The sequence below is a fragment of the Ictalurus furcatus genome, chromosome 7 (assembly GCF_023375685.1).
Source record: "Ictalurus furcatus strain D&B chromosome 7, Billie_1.0, whole genome shotgun sequence".
In the NCBI taxonomy this organism is placed as follows: domain Eukaryota; kingdom Metazoa; phylum Chordata; class Actinopteri; order Siluriformes; family Ictaluridae; genus Ictalurus; species Ictalurus furcatus.
In genome coordinates this window covers 21,400,460-21,426,575 of record NC_071261.1, presented here as the reverse complement: position 1 = coordinate 21,426,575, position 26,116 = coordinate 21,400,460, and the positions used below count along the sequence as shown (strand labels likewise).

The 26,116-nt window shown below is 38.2% G+C and overlaps 1 protein-coding gene across 1 annotated transcript in view; it reads left to right on the top strand.

Moving 5' to 3' along the window:
- The window catches only part of arap2 (ArfGAP with RhoGAP domain, ankyrin repeat and PH domain 2), an 82,565-nt gene that overhangs the window by 54,070 nt on the left and 2,379 nt on the right, over positions 1-26,116 (top strand). Inside the window, exons 18-31 of the mRNA XM_053630122.1 lie at positions 3,272-3,335; positions 3,474-3,637; positions 3,725-3,937; positions 6,397-6,502; positions 7,091-7,238; positions 8,836-8,904; positions 13,283-13,357; positions 14,955-15,072; positions 17,530-17,658; positions 18,288-18,424; positions 20,779-20,861; positions 22,849-22,884; positions 23,048-23,111; positions 25,940-26,062. Coding sequence (XP_053486097.1) covers positions 3,272-3,335; positions 3,474-3,637; positions 3,725-3,937; positions 6,397-6,502; positions 7,091-7,238; positions 8,836-8,904; positions 13,283-13,357; positions 14,955-15,072; positions 17,530-17,658; positions 18,288-18,424; positions 20,779-20,861; positions 22,849-22,884; positions 23,048-23,111; positions 25,940-26,062 — 1,529 coding nt within the window. The remainder of the gene's footprint in view (positions 1-3,271; positions 3,336-3,473; positions 3,638-3,724; positions 3,938-6,396; positions 6,503-7,090; positions 7,239-8,835; positions 8,905-13,282; positions 13,358-14,954; positions 15,073-17,529; positions 17,659-18,287; positions 18,425-20,778; positions 20,862-22,848; positions 22,885-23,047; positions 23,112-25,939; positions 26,063-26,116) is intronic.

Sequence of the window (26,116 nt, the reverse complement as noted above, 5' to 3'; positions counted from 1 at the left end):
AATTTTAACACACAACAGTCTGTAGAGTTTACACACAATGGTGCAAAAAGTAAAAAAAACATCAAATGAGTCGCAGTTCTGGCAGCGTTAATGCCTTGTTGATGCGAGCAGACAGGGGAGAAGGGGCAGACTGGTTTGTGCTGACAGGAAGGCTATGGTAAATCTAATAACCACTCTTTACAACAATGCTGAGCAGAAAATCATCTCAGAATGCGCAGCATGTCACCAACAGCAGAAGTCCACATCGGGTTCCACTCCTGTCAACAAAGAACTGATGCTAGAATAGACACTATATGAATGGCTATCCAACTCTATATACATAGTCTAATAATCATGTTGTCAGGAGTCAATTTTCCAAACCATTTCACTGAAGTTATGTACTCAGGACTTTCACCTGTCTGAGTATTGCTTTCCTCAGTTGCTTTTCTCATTGGCATTCCTTCTGCGAGCCACTTCGACTCTGTTCGCACGTTCTCTCTGAAATGCGTCCTTCTCGGCCAGTCATGCTTCACGCTGACATCCTTAACAGGTTTTTAATGTGATATGTGCTTGGCAGCTGAAGACAAGATTTACAACATTGTTAATCAATTATGCTACCATTGTGTGTCGTGTAATTGAAGGTGATGCACAAACAAATACTGCCCGTCAAAAGTTTTAAAGTATTAATACATGAGCATTTTCTTTCTTGGTTTGCAATACTGAAGACAATCCAGTTTTTTTTTGTTTTGTTTTTCCCTCCGAAACCTTCATTAACTCCTTTATCAGCTATAACTGCTGCCACTACTTTCTTTGTGCAGTCAGTTTTTTTTCAGGCATGGAAAATACATAAGTCTTAGAGGTTTTCTGGAGTTGGTTGGACCCCTTATGTGAATCTTTCATATTGCTTTAAGGTCAGGACACCTGAGAAAGAGTGTTGGGTATTGAAAAACTGATTATAGAGTATATACCTATGTAATCCAGTTAAGGCATATCTGATATATAAAGCCCCTGTACCTGTGGTTGTGATCGTGAGGTTGCCACATCGGTTATATCACCTTGGAAATGGAGTGTTATCAAATAATACACACACGTCCATTTGGTCTCTGATCCCTTTGGGGCTGGAACAGGGACCCTGGAGGGATGAAGCTCTGTGACACAGGATTAGAGCACAGACATAGCAAAGCTTTGTGACTGACCTGAGCTTTCTGTGCCCCCGTAACTCTCGTTTTAAAAACTAGACAGTTGTTAGCTTTGGCATGGCCACTGATAGAAGCTAGAAGCTGCTCATGTAAGCTGTAAAAGAACCTTGTTCATTTCCATTTAGTTGCATCACATCATTCTGGTTTAGTTAATCTTATACTCCAGTGTACATTGGAGTGATGTTTAAGTGGTGGGCAGAGACTTGTATCACTCCCTGTTATTTGGATGGCAGCACTGCTGATCCCAAATTCTAGGTATAGAGTAACTTTAACCGTCACTGTGAATCACATTTTTCAACTTACTGACTATTCATGTCGTATCACCATGAAAAATAACAGTAGTATTACAATTTTGGATATTTGTCATGGTGTTATTAGATATTTTAAACTGTTTACTCCTGGCTTGTCTTGTTTATGTTTGGCTACCCATCGGAGTTAGTGGATAACTCTGACCCAGTTAAACATGGCAGCAAGAATTATGGCCTTAAACTCACTAGACCCAATACTTATGAAAAGGCTGGGACTTAAATGCATTAAACGAATATGGCCAAATTTCAGTGTCAGAAAGACGACCGCAGGTGGCTTGTTTGCGGTTTGGTGTTTTTTTGTTGTTCTTTTTTTAGAAACCAAAAGCTGATTTGAAACTAAAGGACAGATGGATCCTGGGGCTAGACGTGTGAGTCAGTAGAACACTCTTTGAATTTTAACTGCTGGAACAGTTGTCCTTAGAGCAGCATAAAAAGTAATGCTCATGGGGAATGCTCATGACTCCAACTGGCTGAGACCGAGGAAGCAGAGGTGCTGTGTCTGAAAATGAGCTGAATGACCCACTGGTGGTCCTATAGTGTCCTGGGCTTTGTGTGGAGCCCAGGCTTACTGTGTTTGTATTCTGTCTAAAGAATTTGTAAAACATTGCTTCTAACAAAAACTAACAAATATCTACAATTTGACCCTCAGTTTTGTCCTTGAGAATACTTATAAAAATGCACTCATTGTTCTTATCTTCAACAATGTCTAAAGTTCATTTAATAAAATTGGAAAAATCCTCGAATCGGTTTTTAAATTAAAAAAAAAAAAATGCTTAGGCAACGCACATCTAAGGATCATTATTATTTTTATGTTCTGCTAATCATTATGGTGGAAGATTTTGTATTGATTTCTCTTGTTTCCTTGATCCTTACCCAACAAACAAACTGCAGATTATAACTTCCTTCAGTTCTAATATTAATTACTGGACCTGTTTTTGCATGAGCAAATTTTGCCCCAGGCATAATTTACTGCAAAGGTTCAAGGGACTAGGGCAGGATGGAGAGATTGTTATTTTTAATTAATTATTGTGAGTGTTTGTCATTTTCAGATAACAGTACTTAAGGGTTATGTGTTTAACATTTTTTTTTAAAACTTACATTTTAGTGAAAGCTGTAAACAAAATTGCTCCTGAAATATGGCCGGAGTTAATTAAAGTACCATGTTTTTGCTGCTTTCAAATCCCCATGTTTCATTTCCTTCAAAGCTGTATTACTAAAGCCTAGGGAATAGGCATAGTTCCCCCCTGCCCCCCTCCCCTTTTTTTTCCTTTAAATAAAAGTTTCTTGTTTCAGACCTCAAATCTACCAGAGCCAATATATTTAGTATCCATAGCATACTGTATATACATGCTTTGTCTTGCGGGAGAAGATGGGGAAGAGAGAGAATGTGGGCTGAGAAGAAAGCAATGGTATTTAGAAGCAGAAGTAGCCAGAGATGAAGAGATTTAAACTGTCATGAGGCATGCACTCAGGTGTTGAAGGGGGTTGTTCAGTAAATAGGTCAGGGCATTGCGGGGTGTTTGTATGCGTTTGATGAGAATGGTCAGACAGCGTTAGACAGCTTTCTCCTGCACATGCTGGGAGAAATAATGACCAGCGACACTTAGCTTTCTGCCCCACTTGCTTCAAACAGGAGTTTTACTCTTAGCCAAATAAAAAACAATAACAATATGCATCATGTCTCCCAAAGATTCTCAACTTTCACCTAAAGTATTGGACTGTTTTTGTACTTTCATTCCTCTTGTTTTATCTTTATCCTCTACATTTTTGTTGTTGTGTTTCTAGCTGTCTCCACTCATTTGGAAGGTGATGACAGGATTCAGGTTCTGCTCATGGTTGAGAGTGGCAGGTAATCTCTTTTATTGATGAAATGCTATTGTACTTGAACCATGCTTTTTTTTTTAAATTGAATCTCTTCTTTAGTTTATAATGATATTTATTTGGACTTGTGAACCATAGTGCATATCTGTGTATATATGTGGTGCAGGACAATCTACATTCATGGCTTCACTAAACAGGACTTCACTTTATGGCACTCTGCCATCCAAGTAGCAGCTGGCAGAGATGGCAGAGCACTAAGCAATCAACAGCTGACCAAAAATGACGTCCCTATTATCATCGACAGCTGTATTGCCTTCGTCACTCAATACGGTAAATGATATTTTATCTCTGTGTGTTTAAAAGAAAAAAAAATTATGTTTTTTTTAACCTAACTTTTACACTGACATTTGACCCCAGGTTTGTGTCATCATGGCATCTATCAGAAGAACGGTGACCCAAAACGTGTGGCCCAGCTGCTGAAGGAGTTCAGCAGAGACGCACGAAATGTTAAGCTTCGACTTCAGGAGCATCGATTAGAGGACGTTACAGATGCACTCAAAGACTTCCTGTCCAACTGTGAGGATGCTTTATTAGCCAAAGAGCTCTACCCTTACTGGATTTCTGCCCTCGGTTAGTATTTTTATTGAAACGAATATAGGAACATTTTTGTTGCTTTACACAAGTATGTATGATTCTATGAACTGTATAGTAAATACTTTTATTCTGATACATTTTTGTAGGCACCAGGAACCATTCCTAGACACCTTACTGCCATATAATTTTTTTTTTATGAACTGTTTGCTTAGTTATTGATTGCTTGTTCCCCATTTTCTTCCTAATGTGGTCATCGACAAACTCTTACTCACCAGCCAGCTTTCCCCGATCATAGGACAGCCACCAACTAGGGAAGGTAAAGGCTAACAGGTGTTTCTTTTGAGATGTGTGAATCCAGTAGCATAACACACTCGGAGGAAAGCGCTATCTGCCCCTTTCTGCATTCATGAGTTCATTGATGGTTATGATAGGCTAGTGCCACTGACTACGTTTACATGGACAGCAGTAATCTAATTATTGACCTTACTCTGAATAAGACAATAATGTGATTAAGGTGTTTACATGTCTGTAATACACGTAACTGTAATAAACGACTAAAATAGGAGTACTCCACATGTCTTAATTCGATTTGTGTTTACTTCGAGTATGACATTAATCGGATTATGGTAATTAAAAATTGCTGTTTACATGGTAGTTTCTTAATCAGAGTATTGTCTTAATCGGGTTAATATTGGATTTTTGTTGTCCATGTAAATGCACTGACTATGATTTTGTTCTCTTGGCTCCTGGCCATGGATGGCTGTGGCACCTGCTAGATAGGACAAACTCTTTTCTGTTGTATCACAGTGGCTTAGTGGTTAGCACATTTGTCTCGCACTTCTGGGGTTGGTGGTTCGAATCCTGCCTCTGCCCCGTGTGTGTGGAGTTTGCATGTTCATCCTGTTCTTCAGGGATTTCTTCCAGGTACTCCGATTTTCACCCCCAGTCCAAACAACATTGGTTGTTTCCAAATTGTCCATAGGGTGCGAATGTGTGTTCCTGCGATGGGTTGGCACACCATCCAGGGTGTCCCCCACCTTGAGTTCTCTGGGATAGGCTCCGGGCTCCCAATGACCCTGTGCGGGAAAAGCAGTATGGAAAATGGACGAATGGATGGATAAATTATGACAAATTAAACATAACAGTTAAATATTTGGTTAACGTCTTTGTAGTGGAAATATTACACTGTAGTAACTGTGTGTGCTATAGCTATACACATAAGTGTGCAAAAGCCCAATAATGAGTCAGTGATACAAACATACATTATTATACAGAAAATATTTTACCAAATGAAATGTTTGCTAGTCACAAGTGCCCTCTTCACCAAAGTTGGAGTTATTTCATCTAGGCTTAAATGACTGTATGACACTCATACATTCATAAGAGTATGGGTGGGGGGGAGAAATGATCTTTATCTGAATCATGATACAGATAAATATTCCAGATGGCTTTTGGTTTTGTAGCTGTACTAAAGCAAATATTGTGTTTTGTCTTTTATTGTTAATAGTTTTATTACTGTAACAAAACGTTACACTTTGAAACAAGGACGAAAAAAAAAATGCACGAAGTTCCTAGTGCTCTTTTCACTTTACCCAAATACATGCGATATTTGGTATTGAGATGTGGTACTGTGCAAAAATCTTAGGTACCCATTTTTTTTTTTTTTTTTTTTTTTTTTTTTTTTTTTTTTTTTTTAAAGTACAAACTGTTATAGATTTTACCCTGTCCAGGGTGTACCCCGCCTTGTGCCCAATGCTTCCTGGGATAGGCTCCAGGTTTCCCGTGACCCCAAAAAGGAGTAAGCAGTAGAAGATGGATGGATGTTATAGATTTTTATTTTATGACTTCTACATTATCGAATTAGTACAACATTGTAGATTTCAAAGCATTTAGTTTTCCAGCACAAAATTAAATGTTACAGAAAAATGTTTGTATGTCAATGAAGAAACCAGCATATTAAGTGGTAAGAGACACTTTTCAGTCAAATAACATAGTGAAGGCTGCTGGGTTTTCCTGCAAAAATAAGAAGCAAGTGTGACAGTCAACGTCTTCAGAAGAACCGTGGCTTGTTCTGCCAGATGCTCAATAAACTTGCAGGACATTTCCATATAAAACTTCACAAATTCTACCTGAGACTACTTTTGTTTTGTTTTTTTAAGCAAAGGGTCGCCACACCAAATATTACCTTTGTTTCATTTATTAATGTTTTCTGCACTTAATAGTATTTTTTTTTAATGGAGAAACATTTAATTACATTATTTTGAAGGCATCTTTGCTCTACAGCATTTCTTTGCATGTGCTTACTGTAAGGCTTTTGCACAGTACTGTATGCCAGCAGTTTTCTCCTACTTTTGCTTGAGTCATTTCCCAGCAGTCTTTACTTGTGCTCAGGTGTCACTGCTCAGTCCTTTATATAGTACTGTTATATAACTTATGGAACAGTTACGTGCAGCACTGGCTGACGCATTTTCTAACTGTGTCGTGCTTTGTTTCAGATGAAGTAAGTGAGAAGGACAGGGTTGAGAAGTACTCCACCTATATTCAGAGTTTACCCAAGATCAACAGATCGACTCTGGCGGCACTATTGCAGCATCTGTACAGGTACATGTACGCATACACACACGTACACGCACTCAAAACCTCCACTTACATCCAATGTTTTCTGTGGAGCTCTTCTAAGCAAAGTTTCTGAGTCACCACTAACTCTAGGCATTACAGAAGAACACTTCTACACTGTTTTTTTCTGATTTGTTAGCTGCTTTGAGGTCTGCTTTGTAAGCTCTCAGATATTGCTTTTCCATAAAACCTCAGTGGGCTTGTCAGACTGTGTGAAGTATTCGAAAATGATTTTAATTGTTTGGAGAGAGCTTAATTGGCCCTCTTGGCAGATTTGGTTAGAGGACTAATGTTTCCCCAATGATGATGCATACTTATTGTTTTGGTTTCTTTAAAACCCAACATATTTCAATATTTACACCTGGCTGTTTGGTGTGTTGTGTTTTTTATTAAGATGTGTTTTTCTGTGTGTCTTTCAGTAAAAGTGTTCATATGTGAAACTGTATGCTTTCTTCAGTGAATATATTAATTTATGCACATGTGTGTATTTATATGATTGACACATGCGAAGGTTGGGTTTTTCTTTGAATATTTATTTATGTGTTGAATATATTGTGCTTGTGTTTTCACCAGGATTCAGAGCTGCTCTCACATAAACCAGATGAAAGCTCAGAGTCTGGCATGCGTTTTCTCGTCCTGCCTCTTCCAGACAGGAGGACATGCACCTCAAGAGACCTGTGTTGTGGAAGATCTCATCAACAACTACGTTCAGCTCTTCTCTGTTAGTGTCCTGTTCAGAGCAACACATCATATAGCTCACCTTCGTCAACACCCCTGTGGACACTAGACTAAAATCTGGTCTATTGATGATTTTAAAGTGTTTGGGGTCATGTTTGGAGTTCATAGGGCTATTTAGACCAAGAATATTTCTACACAGCAAGGTGAAATTTATCCTGGGCTAATATGAAAAGAAAAACTTTAAAGTCATTGTCCTTTTTTAAAAACTTTGTTTAATTTGTAAAGTATTCTCAGTGTTTGGTGTGTGCAGTATCAAACAACATTTCACATCTGCCCGAGTCTCCTCAAGCTTAGTCATGCGAAAAGCAAAGCAGCCTAATTAGGAAATAAGATTTGATGTCCACACTTGTACAGATAACAAAATAAAGAGGCCTCAAGAAAAAAATAAAATGAAGAGACACCAAAGTCTGGGATAGTGAGTCATAGCTACATCAAGAACCTTCCCAGCCTCCCAAGTAAGACAAGAAGTCATTCATAATTAAATGATTAACAACAAGAACATTAGCATTAGGTCTTACAGATATAATTGTGGAGCTCTGGCATTTCCTCTGGCGAATGTATGGACATTTAATTATTTTCTCATTATTTCAGGAGTTGAGAATTTATCTGGCAACATCCCATATGTGGAAATAAATTTTTGTCATTTCTACTGTTAGTCAGTTATCTGATGAGCATTAAATTTAAATCTTTTACATTTGCTCTATGGCTTTTACATAGTAATGTGTGTGAGTAAGTATTTAAAAATGACTGGTCTTTTACAGATCAGTAAAGCTTCCTTAATGCTCCTACTTTCACAAATGCATTCCTAGATACTGTTTCTGATTAGTGGATATTCATGAGAGATGAAAAGATGGCCACAATGGCCCCCTTTCTCCAATTAGCACTCACGGACTAAACAAGGAAGTAGCAAAATTGACACTTGTCTTTAACCATTAGAACTGACCTCTTGTTCTTGACCACAGGTTCCTAACCGTGGTCCTGGAGGTACCTCCTGTCCTGCACATTTTTGTGTATACCATGCTATAACCTCAACCAACAGAAGGCTGTTACTGTGGCTGCTGTTGTGTTGGGAGCAGGGAGAAAGCTAAAATGTTCAGAACAGTGACTACTTCAGAACCAGAGTATCAGACTAGGAGCATTAACAAGTGAGCATTTTAAATATCGCCACAAATTCTGCAGTGCTAGACGACAGAGAATGGAATTGTTTTTCTGTTGTGCATGAACTCGAATGTATAAAGGGATTTGAAGTGCTATGCAGTCCTAAATCCCCTCGGCTTAACTGTATCTCCCTCTTTTTTCCCCCGCACAAGCTGCATTCATTCTCCATCAGCGCGAGATATGAGCTTTATGCATGACCAATAAGCATCTAAGTGAAATAAAGATTGTCACGTCCAGTGAGTTCGCACACTGAAATGACTGAACAGTAGTACACTTGAGTAAACCATATTAAAATCTCGGTTATTTTCAAGGATGTAACAAGTTCTTCTTTTCTGTAGATGATGAGAATAATAAGGAGAATGTGTTTGGTGCATGGTGCTGTGTTTAAGCTGTTGCTTATCTGTGTTCCCTCATTAAACCAGGTCAATGAAGAGCAAGTCAGGCAAATGGAGAAGGAAAACCGCTGTATCACGAGGTGGAAGGACACTACAGTAAGTCTCCCCTTTAACCTCATTGTGTGCTGGTGAAGAAAGACATACGGAAGTTATGGTGTGGGTTGTTGTTTTTTTTTTTTTTTTTTTTTTTTTTTTTAAATTACCGTAGACTGCCCTTCAAAAGTTTGGGGCCAGCTTGCACTTAAAAAAAAAAAAAAATTCTCAGTAATGTTTGGTTTTGAACGACCCCAAACACACCTATAAGCTGAACGAAAGATATTTGTAGAGGAGATGAGCCAGTGCTGTCTGTAATGGAATGGCCTGCCCAGTCACCCGACCTTAACCCAATCGAGCTGCTATGGGGAAAATGGATTGAATGTTCGAGAGGGGTGTCCAACCAGCTCCAAGTGTTGTATGGTGGTGCAGGTTTTTTTTTTAATTTAAGTTCCTTTTGTGTCTTTGCGTGTGTGCATTTGATGTCTATTGTACGGTTCTGTCTTTCTGTGACGAGTATGCTGACAGAACACTCGGCAAAAAAGTTGTTTATTTTCACAGCCATCTGTGCTCTGCAGCTCCAAAAGCCTGCACTCCACAGAGCTACAAACTACAGCCTCCTTTTAATAGTCATTACTCATGTCAGTGCAAATGGTGTGTTAAACCTAATGTTACAGAAACTCTTCAAAGTGGTATTAATACCTTTGGCCTGTGTATGGCATACACCAATTCCAACCCATACTTTGATACCTTGCATCTCCAGCATAACAATTATTCATAGACATCTCACATCAATATTTGTTTAATATTGATCTTCAATATTTAGTAGTTTTTGCACGTTCATGGCAATGTTATTTTGCAGTTGGTTTGGGCTGAACCTTTGTCTTTACATTACCATTATGATGTTGATGGCAAACTGGAAATGCAGTGTTTTTCAGCGAGACAGTGACAGAAAGCTCTGCTTCTGGCAAACACAACAGACTACCACTGCCAATAGCTGAGCTTGCATCATCTTGAGGCACATAATGCAAGCGACCCTTTTAAAAACTGTTTGGAAAAAAATGGTTTTGCTAACTTTTGAGTTTCCCAAAAGTCTCCTTACATAGGGGAAATTAACACTTTTTATATCAAAATGTCAAATTTTCATACTTGGTTTGTATTATGTATATATTTTTCACATAGCCTTTAAGTATGCTTTTGACAAAAGAAGAGCATATTGAAATCATTCTCATGGCTAGATCGGGAAGCTGTTGCAAGGTTGCGATGGACTTCAATTACATGCACAACTCCAGATGTGTTAACATGACTTCATCATGAATGCGAGAGATGACTCTCTCTCGCTCTCTCTCTTAGTTGTACATTTACATACAACTTGCAGAATCTGAGAATCTGCAAAATGTAAATCATTTTTAAAAAATAAGATGGCTCATAAAAATTGCATTGTTGTTTATTTAGTACTGCCCTGAATAAGCTGTTTCACATAACAGATGTTTACATACAGTCCACAAGACACAATAATAACTCAATTTACACAAATCAACCCATTCAAAAATTTACATACGCTTGGTTCTTAATACTGTCTTGTTATCTGGATGATCAATGACTGTTTTTATATTTTCTGATAGTTGTTCATGAGTCCCTTGTTTGTCCTGAGCAGTTAAACTGCCCACTGTTCTTCAGAAAAATCCTCCAGGTCCTGCACATTCTTTGCTTTTCCAGCATTTTCTCCATATTCAACCCTTTCCATCAGCGCCTATATGATTCAACATCTTTTCCATCTATTCACACTGAGGACAACTGAGGGACTCGTACAGAACTATTACAAAATTTTGAACAGGATGATCTTTGTAAATTGTTGTTATTTTCGGAAAATGTAAATATGTTGTGTAGCTTCTGAAGGGCAGTGTTAAATGGGGAAGCTTTAAACAAAATAATAAAAAAATAAATAAAATTCCACTTTATACATATATATATATATATATATATATATATATATATATATATATATATAAAAATGTATATATGTGTGTGTGTATGTATGCATATATATATATATATATATATATATATATATATATAAATATAAATAAAAAATATAAACCTTTAAAATGCTGACTGAGTCGCACTTAATTTGAGACTTGTTCATGAACTTTTTATAAGCAAGAAATATGTCGTTTAACAATTTTAGGTTTTAAGGAGCAAAGAAAGCTTGAAACCGGAACCTAAGGAGTCAATTATTAATTAGTATCAACATTAAATTATGCTTACTGATACCTACATATTAATACATTGTATTTACATATTTTATACAATAAAGTAATAGTTATCATCAATTAATAATTTGTCATTAATAAACTACACATTACTTGCTTATACATACTGTATCCTGACTTTACCATCATCACTTTGACAAAAACACAAAACAGAATCTATAGACCACGGCTTTGTAATGGAATTGAATTCAGTCTTAGTTTTGGCCAGTTTCTTATTCTTTCTCAATGGATGATTATCCAAAGACAAAGCCTTAAGCATTTAAAAGAATTCAGAGACTTGAAATGAAGCATACACTCACATTGGTTTAAGAAGAAAAAGCTGTAGATAAATGAACACAATGCATTCTCCTCTCCTTTCTTGTATTAAAGTCTATTACAATGCTGCTGTATCCCATCAAATCCCTATAGCAATATTTACATGTTTTTTTACAATCCTGTCCTGAAGCTTATCATAGTCATTACTTACTTTTTTTTTTTGGCGTCAATATATGAACACGGCACAACACTTCATACTTGCCTGGCAGCAAGACAGAACAATTTTCTCAAATCACCTGAAATTAATCTTCTGCCACCCACTGTTGTCCAGGTCTGAAGTGTTGTTTATTTAATTGATTTTATTTTTCATTTGAGTGGAGATATGAACACTCAAGTTGGGAGTGTATCCATGCAGAATAAAATGTTATCTATTTGAAGGGTCACTTCTGTTACTGTCCCTTCAAGTCATGGGGAAAATTGGGAACCTGCCAAGACAAATGAAGAGAGGAAAATGTTGTGGAATGGTGGAAGGCGGGGGCAGAGAAGAAGGTTTTCGAGGGTTTTACTGATGATATGATGTAGAAAGTTGATTCCGAAGTGTGTTTTGGCATGTTACGAGGACTTTGTGCTGTTCTGTGCTGTACTGTTTGTGTGTATTATGTGCAGAACTGTTTATTTGATTTTTTTTTTCTTTTACTCTATGGTAGGTATTGAGAAATGCATAAAGCACCAGAATTTTCAATACACTAGACTTTTGCTTGCTTGTGTAAAGTTCTATTGTTAAATGATGTGTGACTCCAGCTGTAGATCATTTGGATTCACTCACTGTCTAACTAACACACACACACACACACACAGAGAGAGAGAGAGAGAGAGAGAGAGAGAAAGAGAGAGAAAGAGCAATATGAGCTGAATGCAGCCTTGATTACTCTTTGTTAGGTTCATAATAGCAGCAGTTGCATAGCATGTGGAGTTCTTGTAAATGTGCATAATTTAACTTTTTTCTTTCTTTCTTTGTTTGTTTCTTTCTCATACTGTTATAACAAATCAGAGATTTTGACATTTCTCAGAAAATAGCACACAAAGACTAAAGGAAATAAAAATCTGCAATTATCTTCTATGTAGTTTTGCAGCATAATTGTAATTTGAGTGGTGGATACATTTGGGGGGGGGCTGTCATAGTAGCAAACCTGCCAAAGCAGGCAACAATTATTGTTTCTTTACTGCTGCATATTTAATCATTGATGGATTTAATTTAATTTACCTGGGAATGAGTAAGAAAAAAGATAGATAGATAGATAGATAGATAGATAGATAGAGATGGATATGCAAAGCTTTCTGATGGTGTCTGCAGTGTTCAGTTTGGTTTTCAAGTTTTGGGGGGAAAAAGTTCAGTTCTTCAGTTTGAGAATTCTTGCTGATATCCAAGACTCAGCACTTAGTTTTCCTACGGGGCTTAAAGTCACGATACGTTATATGTTCTATTAAAGTTTCATTAAATATTAAGGAAAAAATATTGCAGCAAAAAATAATGGTAGGTGAAGATTCGTGGCAGCCTGGATGGCTGGAATTTGCAGGTTACTGCTTATTTCAGTGACATAACAAAAGTGTCAGCTATGTGACCATAATATATATAAAGAGCTCATTAATTCTTTATTTAATATGTCTGAATGCCCCAAAGACACACTGTAAGCTTGGTTGTTATAGTGAACTGTGAACTGATAGTTTTCAAATATTTTGGGACTGTTTTTATGGCAATGATAACATCTTGAGTGAACGTTATAATGTGTTATTCATAGTCTTTTTATTTATTTATTATTAATAAATATCTATTTATTATATATTTTTTAATGAATTTCTGGATGTTCAGTCAGATTTCACATCTTTGAGTGAGAGTAAATGTGTGTCTACAGTTCTCTCCAGCAGGTGACCTGATCTTTGAGGTTTACTTGGAAAAGAAAGAACCCGAAAACTGCTGTTTAATCAAGGTGTGTATGTGTGTGTTAAGAGACAGACCAAAGAGGGGTAATCAAAGAAGTCACTCATTTAATTGTTTGAGTAATTTTGTTTTATCAGCAGCAGAGGGAAGTTGCAGGTAATGGACTTAGAGATGCACTAAAAGCTGGTATCTGTAATCCGCTACAGTTACGTTAACAAAAAGTAATCAGATTACAGGTACATTTTGTAAAAAAAAATGGGAATATTATCAGGATTACATTTTTTTTTTTACATTTAAAACCAAAGAAATACATCTGTTGACATAGCACAATATAGACAGCTGCTTGATTATAGTTATAGTGGCTCACATGAGCAACCTCCTGGTGCATGCACAAATACATTTTGCGCAAAGTTAATTTGGTAGAAATGAACACAAATTGTTCTCTGAAATGCTTTTGTGATGTACCCGCAACAGGGACATCTTTTATTTATTTATTTTTATTAAAAGAAATCCAAATAATGTTTTAAACCTGTAAAATAAGCTCTAAATAAAATTATTTCAGATCACATTGCATTTCTCTTGACTTTATTTATATACTTGACCTTGAAGTAATCCAAAAATAATCAGATGTGTGGGTTACGTTACTGATGACATTTTTTCTGAAGTAATTTGTAACTGTAACGGAATACATTTTTAAGGTAACCCTCTCCACCCTGGTTAGGGGTTTGAATCCCACCTCCGGCCTGTGTGTGCGGAGTTTGCATATTCTACCCGTGCTTCGGGAGTTTCCTCGTGTTACACCTGTTTCCTACCCCAGTCCAAAGACATGCGCTGTAGGCTGATTGGCATTTCCAGTACTGTCCTTAGTGTGTGTGCGATTGTGCCCTGCAGTGGGTTCGCACCCCATCCAGGGTGTCCCCCATCTTGTGCCACGATTTTCCTGGGATAGACTCCAGGCTCCCCGGTGACCCTGTGTAGGGTAAGCGGTATGGAAAATGGATGGATGTGTGTGTGTGTGTGTGTGTGTGGACATGGAACATGATTTTATATTTTGGTTTTGACCTTGTGGGGACATTTGGCTGGGCCCCATGTAGAAAACTGTCTGTCCGTTCAATCATTCATTCATCTTCAGTAACTACTTTATCCTGCTCAGGGTCATGGTGGGTCTATAGCCTATCTTGGGAACAGTGGGTGTGAGGTGGCAATACACCCCCTGGGATGCCAGTCCATCACAGAGCACTATGCATACACATGTTCACATTTAGTGCTAACATAACAAAGCCAATCCACCTACGTTTTTGGGAGGTGGTAGAAAATCAGAGGACTTGGAGGAAACCTACATGGACACGGGGAAAACATGCAAAACTCCAGACAGGATCTCAGGATCGAACCGGGGACTCTGCAACTGTGAGGTGGCAATGCTGCCTGCTTCACCACTGTACAAAATTTAAAAAACAAAACAAAGAAGTCTAAAAATATTTGTTTTGGTTGTTGAGGTTTAGGTGTAGGCATAGCAAAGTGTGTGTGTGTGTGTGTGTGTGTGTGTGTTTTGATGCCGTTTCCAATGCAATTAAGATGGTAAATATATAATGGGACATCATATTATGATGATAATGATGATAATGACACACTCTGTATTGTGTTAGATCTCTCCCACCATGTGCACTGATGAGCTGACTGACACTACTCTGGAGATGAAGGGCATACAGGCAGGCCAGCATGACCTCTGGACCACATTTGAAGTCATCGAGACTGGGGAACTTGGTATGAAACATGTGTACAGCAGCTCTATTTCTTGTTTAACACCATATCACTTACAACCTATTAAAGTGCATGAACATATGACAGCACTCTGCTGTTTTGCAGCTGTAACGTTGCATGTTACATGAGTGCTCAGCCAGTTTATTAGAATCATTTCCTCTTGGTTAAAAAACTATTAACTGGCTTTGATGGGATTGGGGCTGTGGGGGAAAGAGGAGGTTCAGACTTGACAATAGCACGCACCATGTTACCCCCTTTTGTCAATTAGGACCAGATAATAGATCTATTTTGCACTTGAGTGTGTTTTCTAATCAGACTCAGATTGGATGAGGATAATTGCAAATTTGCACTGTGTAATTATGTGCACATGGAGGCCAAAAAAACAGCATTTTAATTTGTAATAGATTTTTTTTTTTTTTTTTTTAATAATGGAATTTGCTGATGACATTTTAGGGTTTGATTTAACTGATGTAAAAAAAAAAAAAAAAATTCACCACCACCAGTCAAGGAGATTAATTTTGTGTAGACTGGAATTAAATTGTGAAAGATACCACCCCTAACATCTGGCCTGAAACACAAGTACAAAACACTTCACAACACCAAGAAGACAATGGCAAATTCAGAAATATGACAACAAAACTAAAAAAACAGCAAATCATAAATGCAAACAGCAAATCCTAAGTTCTTACTGAACATCATCTGCTTGTCTCTGATTGTTACATAGTGTATAACTATCACAGGGAAACAAAATCCTACTTTTTTAGTTTATCTAGTCAGACTAGTGAAAATGGTTTAATGCAAAGTTACTTATGAGTCTTTCTTCTGAAAAGAACAATGAGAACGACAGATGAGCCAATCGACATGTGAATCTGGCATGACTGACAGTTGCACAGGTGCTTTGATATTAACTGACCTCCTTGGAAGCTCCGGCCCTTCCTAAAATCTCACATAAATAGTAATCTCTTGTTTCCTCTTAATTTTCCTGCTTGAAAGATACATTGATGTGGTATCAAGGTAAATGAGGAATGTTTGGAGTTCAACATAGATTTGGCTGAGATAACATGTATTAGTGAACATTGGTTAACAATATTTATTAGGGATGCCACTGAAAATTTCGAAAGAGGCCTACAGAGAAGTGTCAAATTGAACAGTTTACACATAATGTTAACTTTAATGCTAAATATGTGGATAAAAATATTGCTTTCTCTCCTGCTCCTTTTAGTGTGTTCAAACAACATGGTAGAAACCGGAGTGTGCCTATACAGTGTTTTATGGTTACCACCATGAGCTTGAGGAAGCATGCCACGTTAAGATATAGATACATGTTCTTATTAATTGCTAAACAGGAAGAAAGAACATAAACCTTTCAACTGTAAACTTTCCTCTTTCCTGTATGTAAACCAAACCCCCTTATTAATACCTTGAGAGTACCACCATACCATCAGATGATTTCATTTAGGCTCACATTTCCTCTTACTGTAAACATCCTCCACATATTCTTTATTCTAATATTTTGAGATACTGGATTTTTGATTTCCATGAGCTGTAAGCCGCAATCATCAAGATTAAAATAGAAAAAGGCTTTAAATATTTCGCTTTGTGTAATGAATCTAGAATATATGAAAGCTCCGCTTTTTTAATTAAATTACGGGGAAAAAATGAACTTTTCCACGATATTCAAATTTTTTGAGATGCACCTGTATATGAGCCTTCCCCAGACTGTTGCCACAAAATTGGAGGGACACAATTATTTAGAATTTCTTTGTTTGCTGTTGCAATACGACTTCCCTACACTAGAGCTAAGGGGCTTAGCCTAAACCTGCTCCAGAATGGCAATGCCCCTGAGCACAAAGCAATGTCCATGAAGACATGGTGTGCCCAAGGTTGGTGTGGAAACCCTAGTCTCATCTTTGGGATGAACTAGAACGCAGACTGTGCATCAGATCTCCTCGTCTGATCTCACTAGTTCTCTTGTGGCTGAATCAACAAATCCCCATAGCCACGCTCCATTATCTAATGGAAATCCTTCTCAGAAGACTAGAGATTATTATAGCAACAAAGTAGAGACCAACTCCATATTAATGGCCATGGTTTTGGAAAAGGATGTTCAACAAGCACATATAGGTGTGATGGTCAGGTGTCCACATGCTTTTTGCCATATAGTGTAAAACGATTAAGCCACACAACCTTATTAGCACTTGGTGATCATGCTGTTTACTGCTACAGTGAAATATTATAAGTTTACATTTACATATATTCAAAGTGACTTCCAAATAAGGCATGCTACAATGCAAGCACACAAGTGAGCATAGGAGGATTTTGGGTTGTGCTCAAGGCCTCTACAGTGGCTGCGTGGTGTTCCTGGGACTTGAACTTTTAGTCTTCCTTTCAGACTTTGAGCCACTGAGTCTCCAGTGAGTTTGTTGCACTCTCTCACTCAAGTGTATGTGTGTCTCTCAGAACGCCCTTTACACTACAAAGAGAAGATTCTGGAGCAGGTTTTAGAGTGGTGCACGCTGGAAGATCCCAGCTCAGCTTTCCTGCTCATTAAAAAATTTCATGGATCTAAGATTTCCCATTCCAACTCAGGTACAGTAGTTGCATCTTTACCTCTTTTAAACATACAGCAAGGGACTATAGCTGCTTTTAGCTGTTTTCTGAGTAAAATGCCAGAGTCTAAATTGTTTCCCCTATATTGTTTCCACCATGGACCATAAGACATCATTTCTGCATGCAGATTTATTACAGGTTCAGTTTCCCTTGACTCGGGCATATTTTAGACAATTTATCATCATTTTCTGAACTACATGATCCAATTTCTTTTCTTGCTATTAAGTGAAACCTTTCACTACATTACAGCCACACTTATTTAGCGGTTGCTTTTGGCCGTCCTTCAGTTATTCCAAACACTCAGAACCACATGCACACCTTGTACTGTAATAATCTATTATTGAACTACAGTTATTGTAATGTACAGCACTTTACACACAGTGTAATAGCACTTTGCCAAACAATATTATTTAGTCATTGTATTGGCTGATTTCTAATGTTCTCATGGGTTAGAGTTTGCCAGAGCATATTAGCGCATGTGGACTGTTTTTTTTTTTTTTTTTTTTTTTTTTTTTGTGAAATATGGTTCATATCAAACATGTGGCTAATCCATCCATTATCCGAGTTATTTAGATCTATCTGTCTGTGTCTGCCTGTCTGTCTCTTAGAAGGGCAGAAGGACTTCATTAAAGGAGAGCAGCTGAAGTTCAAAGATGGCTCCTCCAAACTACTTTCTGGGAACAAGTTCCAGGACAAATACTTTGTACTGCGGGACAAGAAGCTACTGCTATATAAAGACGCAAAAGTATAAATTCTTTCTTTGTCCCTCTTACTCATTCCCTACCCTCATTCCCTTACTCCCTCCCTTTCTCACTCTCTCCCTCCTTCCCTTACATACTCACTCACTCCCTCTCTGCCTCTCTCCCTTTATCACTGCTTCCCTCCCTTTCTCACTCCCTCCATCCCTTCATCCCTTACTCACTACTTCCCTCCTTCCCTTACTCACTCCCTCACTCACTCACACACTCACTCATTCCCTCTCTTCCTTAGTCACTCCCTCCTTCCCTTTCTCTCTCCCTTACTCACTTCCTCCCTTGTTCCCTCACTCTCACTCACTCCCTTACTCCCTTACTCACTCACTCACACACTCATTCTTTCCCTCTGTCCCTTATTCACTCCCTCCCTCCTTCCCTTACTCACTCACACACTCACATACTCCCTCCTTCTTTTTCTCTCTCTCTTACTCACTCCCTTCCTCCTTCCCTTACTCACTCACTTACTCACTCACTCTTATTCACTCCTTCCCTTACTCACTCACTTACTCACTCACTCTCTTATTCACTCCTTCCCTTACTCACTCACTTACTCACTCACTCTCTTATTCACTCCTTCCCTCACTCACTCACTCACTCTCTTATTCACTCCTTCCCTTACTCACTCACTCACTCACTCACTCACTCTCTTATTCACACCTTCCCTTACTCACTCACTCACTCCATTATTCACTTCCTCCCTCCCTCCGTGTACTCACTCACTCACCCACCCACCCACTCCCTTCCTCCCTCCCTTTTCTCCCTTACTTACTCCCTCCCTCCTTCCCTTACACACTCACTCACTCACTCCATCCCTCCCTTACTCACTCACACACTCACTCACTCCATTATTCACTCCCTCCCTCCCTCCCTTCCTCCCCCCCATGTACTCACTCAATTGCTCACTCACTCAATTTATCTGTCTGTTTTTCTTCCATGCCCTCTCTGACCTACTGACTCACTGACTCGCTCACTCGCTCGCATTCCCTGTATCTCAATTTATTTCCTCTGTGTTTCTGTATGAAGCTTTCTTTCTTTCTTTTTTCTTCCTTCCTTCCTTCCTATATGCCCTCCCTGTCCTACGCTCGCACTCTCTTTTTAATTATCACGTTATTGCACTCCAGATCCAGGCAGATCAGGTTGATGGAGCGCTTAGTGCCTGTAGCAGTGTTGCAGTACCTCAGTTTGATCGTGATCATGACCAGCAGCTTCACCCACTTCCTCTGTTTGCCTCTCTTCTAATTCCCATACATTAGTAACAGCAGTGCCTGCTGTCCCTAAGATCAGCTAGTGATTAAAAGTAGGATGAAATTAGCTGCTCCATGCTGGTTGGTTGGCCCACTTGTGGTATATTGTTAAGGGGGAATAAAACACTGGTTTCTCCATTTTGAAATGTGGTGCATCGCTGTGTCTCATTTGCCTGGAATGAACACGGTGATTAAAACCGCTCTACTTTTGTAAATTGTGCTTTGTTTTGTTTGTGTGTGATTTCTTTTTGCGCCATGCGCATTCTGGTGTACTCTCCCTCTGGGGCTCCTACAGCTCAAGCTGACACAAAGACTTGCAGAGAGAGCAATGTTTGTTAATAATTGATATTTGAAGGAAGATAGTGTTTGTGTGGGTGTAGCGAAGCAGGTAAAGACATTTTAAAAGTAGGCTGTTCTCTTCTTAATTAGTATATGTCAGAATGTTCTTCTACTTACTGAGTAAAGAAGGTGCAAATCAGCTGTGATGCAGAAATTTAATTGATATTCTGATGCTTTTGTTTTTCAAGTTTCTTGAGCAAATGAGTGGGCAAAAGGTTTCTGTGTGAGAGAGATCTCTTTTTTTTTTATCATTGTGCTCTTCTCTGTCTGGGATCTGTTGTTCATTAAGTGTGAAATACATACCTTCTGGGCAACATTACAGTATTGTTGGCATATGCTAGTTTAAACAAGGCCCTTGGGCCTGTTACTGCTGCTGTATATAGGATAGCAGTGTTATTTTCCTCATTTCAAGCAAATGAACATGGGTAGATAAAAAAATAAAACATAGATAGCTCCGCAAAGTCATTTATGCCGACTGCAAGTCTGATTAAATTACAGCACTTGTCACAGTGATGGTTTGGGAAAATATGATGGTGTCATTTTCACTGCCATCTCCTCAGGCAAGATGATTTTATTTTCTACCAGGTATAATTAACAAAGTATACTAAAGCAATATCAAGTTATGGACAAATTATATAACGGCACTTCAGTGTATAAGACGTTCTAATGGCGCATGAGTGTAGATGTGTTATGAATCACATTTCTGACTTTTCGGGGTCAAATTAGTGTGATGGTAATGTCACGTGTAATCCTTTCCTCAGAGTGCTAAACCAGAGAGAGAGGTTCCTGTGGAGTCAGTGAAATGCTACATAGGGATAAGAAAAAAGTTGAAACCAACAAGCAAGTAAGCATCTTTATTTATGCATTCTTATAATTATCCTATAGTACACCACAGTAAAAATAGTAATACATTTTTAGTGGTGATTATTTGACAAATAAACTCGCTGAACTCGCTAAGAAGTGTATCTGTTAAAAAAACAAAAATGTTCTTATATTTAACAATGTATTTTTATGCAAAATAAATGGGGCTCAGGGCGCACGATGGCTTAATGGTTAGCACGTTCGCCTCACACCTCCAGGGTTGGGGTTTCGATTCCCACCTTGGTCCTGTGTGTGCGGAGTTTGCATGTTCTCCCCCGTGCTGCGGGGGTTTCCTCCGGGTACTCCGGTTTCCTCCCCCAGTGACATGCAGTGACATGCAGTGACATGCATGGTAGGCTGATTGGCATGTCCAAAGTGTCTGTAGTGTATGAATGGGTGTGTGAGTGTGTATGTGATTGTGCCCTGCAATGGACTGGCACTCTGTCCAGGGTGTACCCCGCCTTGTGCCCGATGCTCCCTGGGATAGGCTCCAGGTTTCCCCGTGACCCTGAAAAAGGATAAAGCGGTATAGAAGATGGATGGATGGATAAATGGGGCTCAAAAGTCAGAGAATTAAATGCATTAGTCAAAATTAATTTTGCCATCCAAAACACGCGTTAATATTTCTGAAAATCTGATTGATTAAGATTGATTCAAAAGAATTTTTGTGTGAGCCTCTGTCCTCATTAATATCACTTGGAGACCACTGCTGTCTCCGATGCTTGTGCCAAAGATTTGTTAGTTCGCATTTTTACCCCAGAGGAACGATTCGTGAGGCTTCCCAAAACCACATTTAAATCTCACAATAGCAGAATTGATCAAATGTAATTGAGTTTTAACACGTACAAATGATCCATTTTGTCCTCTCCTGCTGGGAACATTGCAGCACTAAATTTATTTTATTTTAATCATATTTATTTGATAGTTTTCAGAAATCCGTCTATGAAGGTTCGCTGATAACGGTGTGTCTGGAATTATAACACGTTTCACTTTCATATAGGATGGGAAAAGACCAGTGCAACTGAACGGGCATGGAGGGATTAAAGGGAATATTGATCCAAGGCATATTGAGTGAAGTTGAATGTGAACGTGAAAAGCACTGCGTGTTTTCAAACAGCAATGATTCACAGATTCTCAAGAATAAGCTTGCTTGAAACACAATGAAAGACCGAAATCTGAATTAAATCCGTGTTGTCCATCAATGGAAAGAAACAACAGAGAATTTCTAAATCAAAAAGGCAGTTCAAGTTCAAATTTGCCTCAAACCATTTAGAAGATTTTCCTGTGTATTGTTTTTAATTGTGATAAATGTTTAATATCCAGCTATATGTCTATAGTTTATCATAATAAGAGCCACTGGTTAACTCCAGACCATATATTCTTTTATGTTTTGCTTATGAGCTTCAGCTTTCGCTCAGTGTTTTATCTTTTGTTCATGAGTGGAAAAATTCCTCTAAAACTGTCTTAAACCTTTCAGTAGGCAAAAGTGGAACCAAGTTGGCATTTTGTGACATCTCATAGTTGTTCAAAAATTCAACAAAACATCGCAAGTTAAACAAAGAACAAGTGCGAAAGGTTGTATGCTCTGTACCCCCTCTTTGCCCTGTCCGTCGGCTAGAGAGCACAAAGTGGTTTTATACACAGAATATCACAGAGTTCCTGTACATTTTGAATCCATTAGTATCATGTGCTGAAATATTGCCAAAGAGCATGGAGGCCTTCCTTTAGCCCAAGCTTTTATTCCTCCCACCAGCTCTTTAAACCGCATTTAGGCCGCAGTAAAGGAAGCTAAGCTGAATTTTACGGTTGCTTAGTGCTTAAGCAGTCCTCTGGGGGTCAAGTTCTGTGACTGTTGGAAAGAGTTGAGAATAGACTTAAATCGATATGTGGGCCTCAGTGAAATGCTGCGAGGGTAAAGGTTTATGTGTTATTTTCCAACACACTCAGTCTCGCTCTCTGATTCTCAACAGTTGGGGTTTCACAGTTTACACGCAAAAACAGCAATGGTAAGAGCAATTAATTTTGGACTAATTGAACAGTCAATGATAAGAAGATAAATGTAGATGCTGTGTTGTATATGTTCTGTATTATATTTATAACCTGCTATTGAATAGTTGTACATTTAGAAAACATCTGCAGTTTTATTAAGCCATGTATTCTCTCGATGAGGTATTTCTGCTGTGAGGGGAAAGATTCACAGCTGGACTGGGTTACAGCCATTATCAAAAGTAAGGTAAGTTCATTAAGAGACTCTTAAACTTCTAAGGAAAATACGTTCGCTCTTTTCGCCTCCATGCAGACTTAAGTGACCAAAAGCTGGTCATTTTTCAATGAAGCAGTTTCCTTTCTGTGAAACAGGAGGAAGAAAGGGATTGGTACATGAACAAAGAGAAAGTTTTGAGGTCATTCTCTGGCTGCATAAATCACATTATCCTGAAAAGTCTTTTAGCAGAAATAAGGTCATGTAGACTGCCACAATCGCACCAGCTCCATCACACTCTGCTCTCCACAGCTGAGTGCAGCTACTGACCAGAGACCTGACTCAGCTCCGTGTGCATTAATAATAGAAACATAGGGCATACACTGGCACAGGAAGATTTAGACGTTGCCCCTTTCTCTACCCTAGTACTTCTGTCTTATCTGCCTTCCTCGGTTCTCTTAACTTTATTTAAAAAAAAGCTTTCGTCCGTTGTCCTTTGTCCCAACGTGGCAATACAGAATTAAAAAAAATAAAGAGCTCTTAATCACTTTCTAGGAAGTGTACAGCAGATTTCTGGTAAAGGAAGGATCGAGGCAGTGAGACAGGGAGAAAACGACAGAAGGAGGATGAGATGTGCTTTGTTTTTTTTTCATACTTTTTTAAGCACATCTGTTTTGTGTGCTGGAGCAAACCCAGCAAGTAGATTAATTGATACTCTCAGACACTCTCTTACTCTATTTCACAAACTCGCAGTCCCAAAGGTATGGTTACCATAGCAATAGCAGAGGAACTGTGGATAGGTAAGAGTACAGGTAGATGAGTCCTTCCGTTGCTAAAATGAGGATGAACGTGCCAAGAACAGGATCAGAGGCCGCTGAGTCACACAGAAAAGTACGAGCTGTCTCAGCAAGCGGAAGGAGGGCGTGCTGGTTGCTCAGGTAGCAGTGCAGAATGTTCCAGCACATTTGTTCTGACATCCTTAAGGTCTAAAGTAGTTGTTGTTGTGGTAGTTTTTTAAACCGAAGAGTTTTAGTGTGTTTAAAGATATAGAAGAGTTTGGAATTTTTAGCATTCTGTGTTTTTCATATACCCTACACATATATGTATTTATTAGTGCCCTCCACTAACCATGACTTTGCATGGGATATACTAGGGTCTAGCAATCTCACAAAAATATCACTTTTTTTTTTTTCTTGTTTTCATATTGGTTTTTATGACTCCTTTGCAAGTTACTGAACGGAGCAGCCAAGCTAATTTCTTTCCCTGTTGATGAAAATATAGCTCTACAAGGAAACATAACCTCTCAAAGAAAAAAAAATGAACATAAACCACTTAAGCCAGAGAACCTTTTCAAATAAAATTTAATAAATTGCACTTATCAACAAAGTGTAAAGAGTTACTTCTAAAATGAAGTCAAGCATGAATACAACATTTAAAAAAATGTTAAATAAAAAGCACATGACCTCTACTAATGTCTACTAGATTATTTAAAAGTGCAATAAATAGAAATGGGATTGACAGGTGGTGTGTTTAAATACTGAATACAATAGCTGAGTTGGATTTATATTTCTATTTAACCTTTTTCATTGCAATTCTCTGTGTATTCTTTGTATATTTGAGGAATGGCAGTTTTAGAAAAACAATATTTGTGAGTTGAACACAGTTAATAAAAAAATATAAAAATAGACATGCAGTCCATCAAAAAGTCCTGATATGGCATATTTGTATAGGACTAAAATCCCAGAGATACACCCATAATAACTACATTACCCACCTCCCCATGTAAAACTAATCCTATCTGAATAGGGCTGTAGCCAGTCATAATACTTTCCACTAATCTGAACAGCTGTGTTAGGAACATGACAAAAATGTCTCAATTGAAGAGAAAGTACAGAGAGTGCATCTCCACAGCATGAGAAGCCTGGGTGATGAGCAAATATTTGCAAGCTCCAACGAACCAGTAATGTTTTCCAATTCTCTGTTAAGACACCGCAAATGGGGTAGAGACAGACTTTGAAAACGCTGTGGAGCATCTGCTAGGTTTTAGTACTGAGATGTCCACCTTTCACCTTCCTTCCCCTCCCCTTTTTGTATCAGCTAATAGTCAAGCGAGTTATGACTCATTAATCATCATTGTAGCACCAATTAAATAGGTTATTTAACTCTGATTATCAGAGACATTATTTCATAACTCACTGTAATTGCTACGCATTTCCAGCAATGTGTTTTGTTTGCACCTGCTGATGGCGTCCCCAAATTATAAATGGTTGTGCTGTGTTTAGAGACTGTTCTCTGGGACCTTAATGAGACGACTCAAATTTTCCCAAAAATACAAACACTAACTTTTTCTTAACTTATATCTTCAGGACTCATTGTGTCAAACATCCAACCGTAATGTGGTTTGACAGTGTGAAGTGCATGAAAGGGCATGAAATTTCCAAGGCCATGAAGACACCAGAACGTTGTAGCCCTTTATATCTTTGAAAATGGACACTTTAAAGTATAAGCATCAAACATATATTTTAGTATTCTCCCTGCACTTACACCTAATTGATGAGGCATTTAAATAAGGAAAAAAGTGACAATGAAAAGAATGCTTCCCTCATTCATATTTTGTTAAAGAAAGTAAAGTTAATTAATTAAACTAGATTTGACAAGCCAGTGCCTTCTCATTTATATATAACAGGCCTAATTAAAGGCAAAATTCAGCCAGAATGACCCTCATATTAATCTTTTATAATTGGTATGTGGATTTCTTTTATCTACATGGTCTATTTTCACTATAAAAAATACTCAGTACTGAACTTGCACTATAAGTATAACTTTTGTGCTATAATGTCTTTTTTTGTTTGTTTGTATAGAATCATGGAGACTTCTGGCCTACATGCAAAGAAAAGAGCAAATCCTCAGATCAACAGAGCAGCAGAGAGCATGCATCTGCTCGCCTGAGTTCAGAGATTGAAGCAGGCAAACACAGCAAGGAGGTCAGGATCAAAAAACCTCGCTTAAAGCCTATAGAGTTAGATACACAGCTTTTA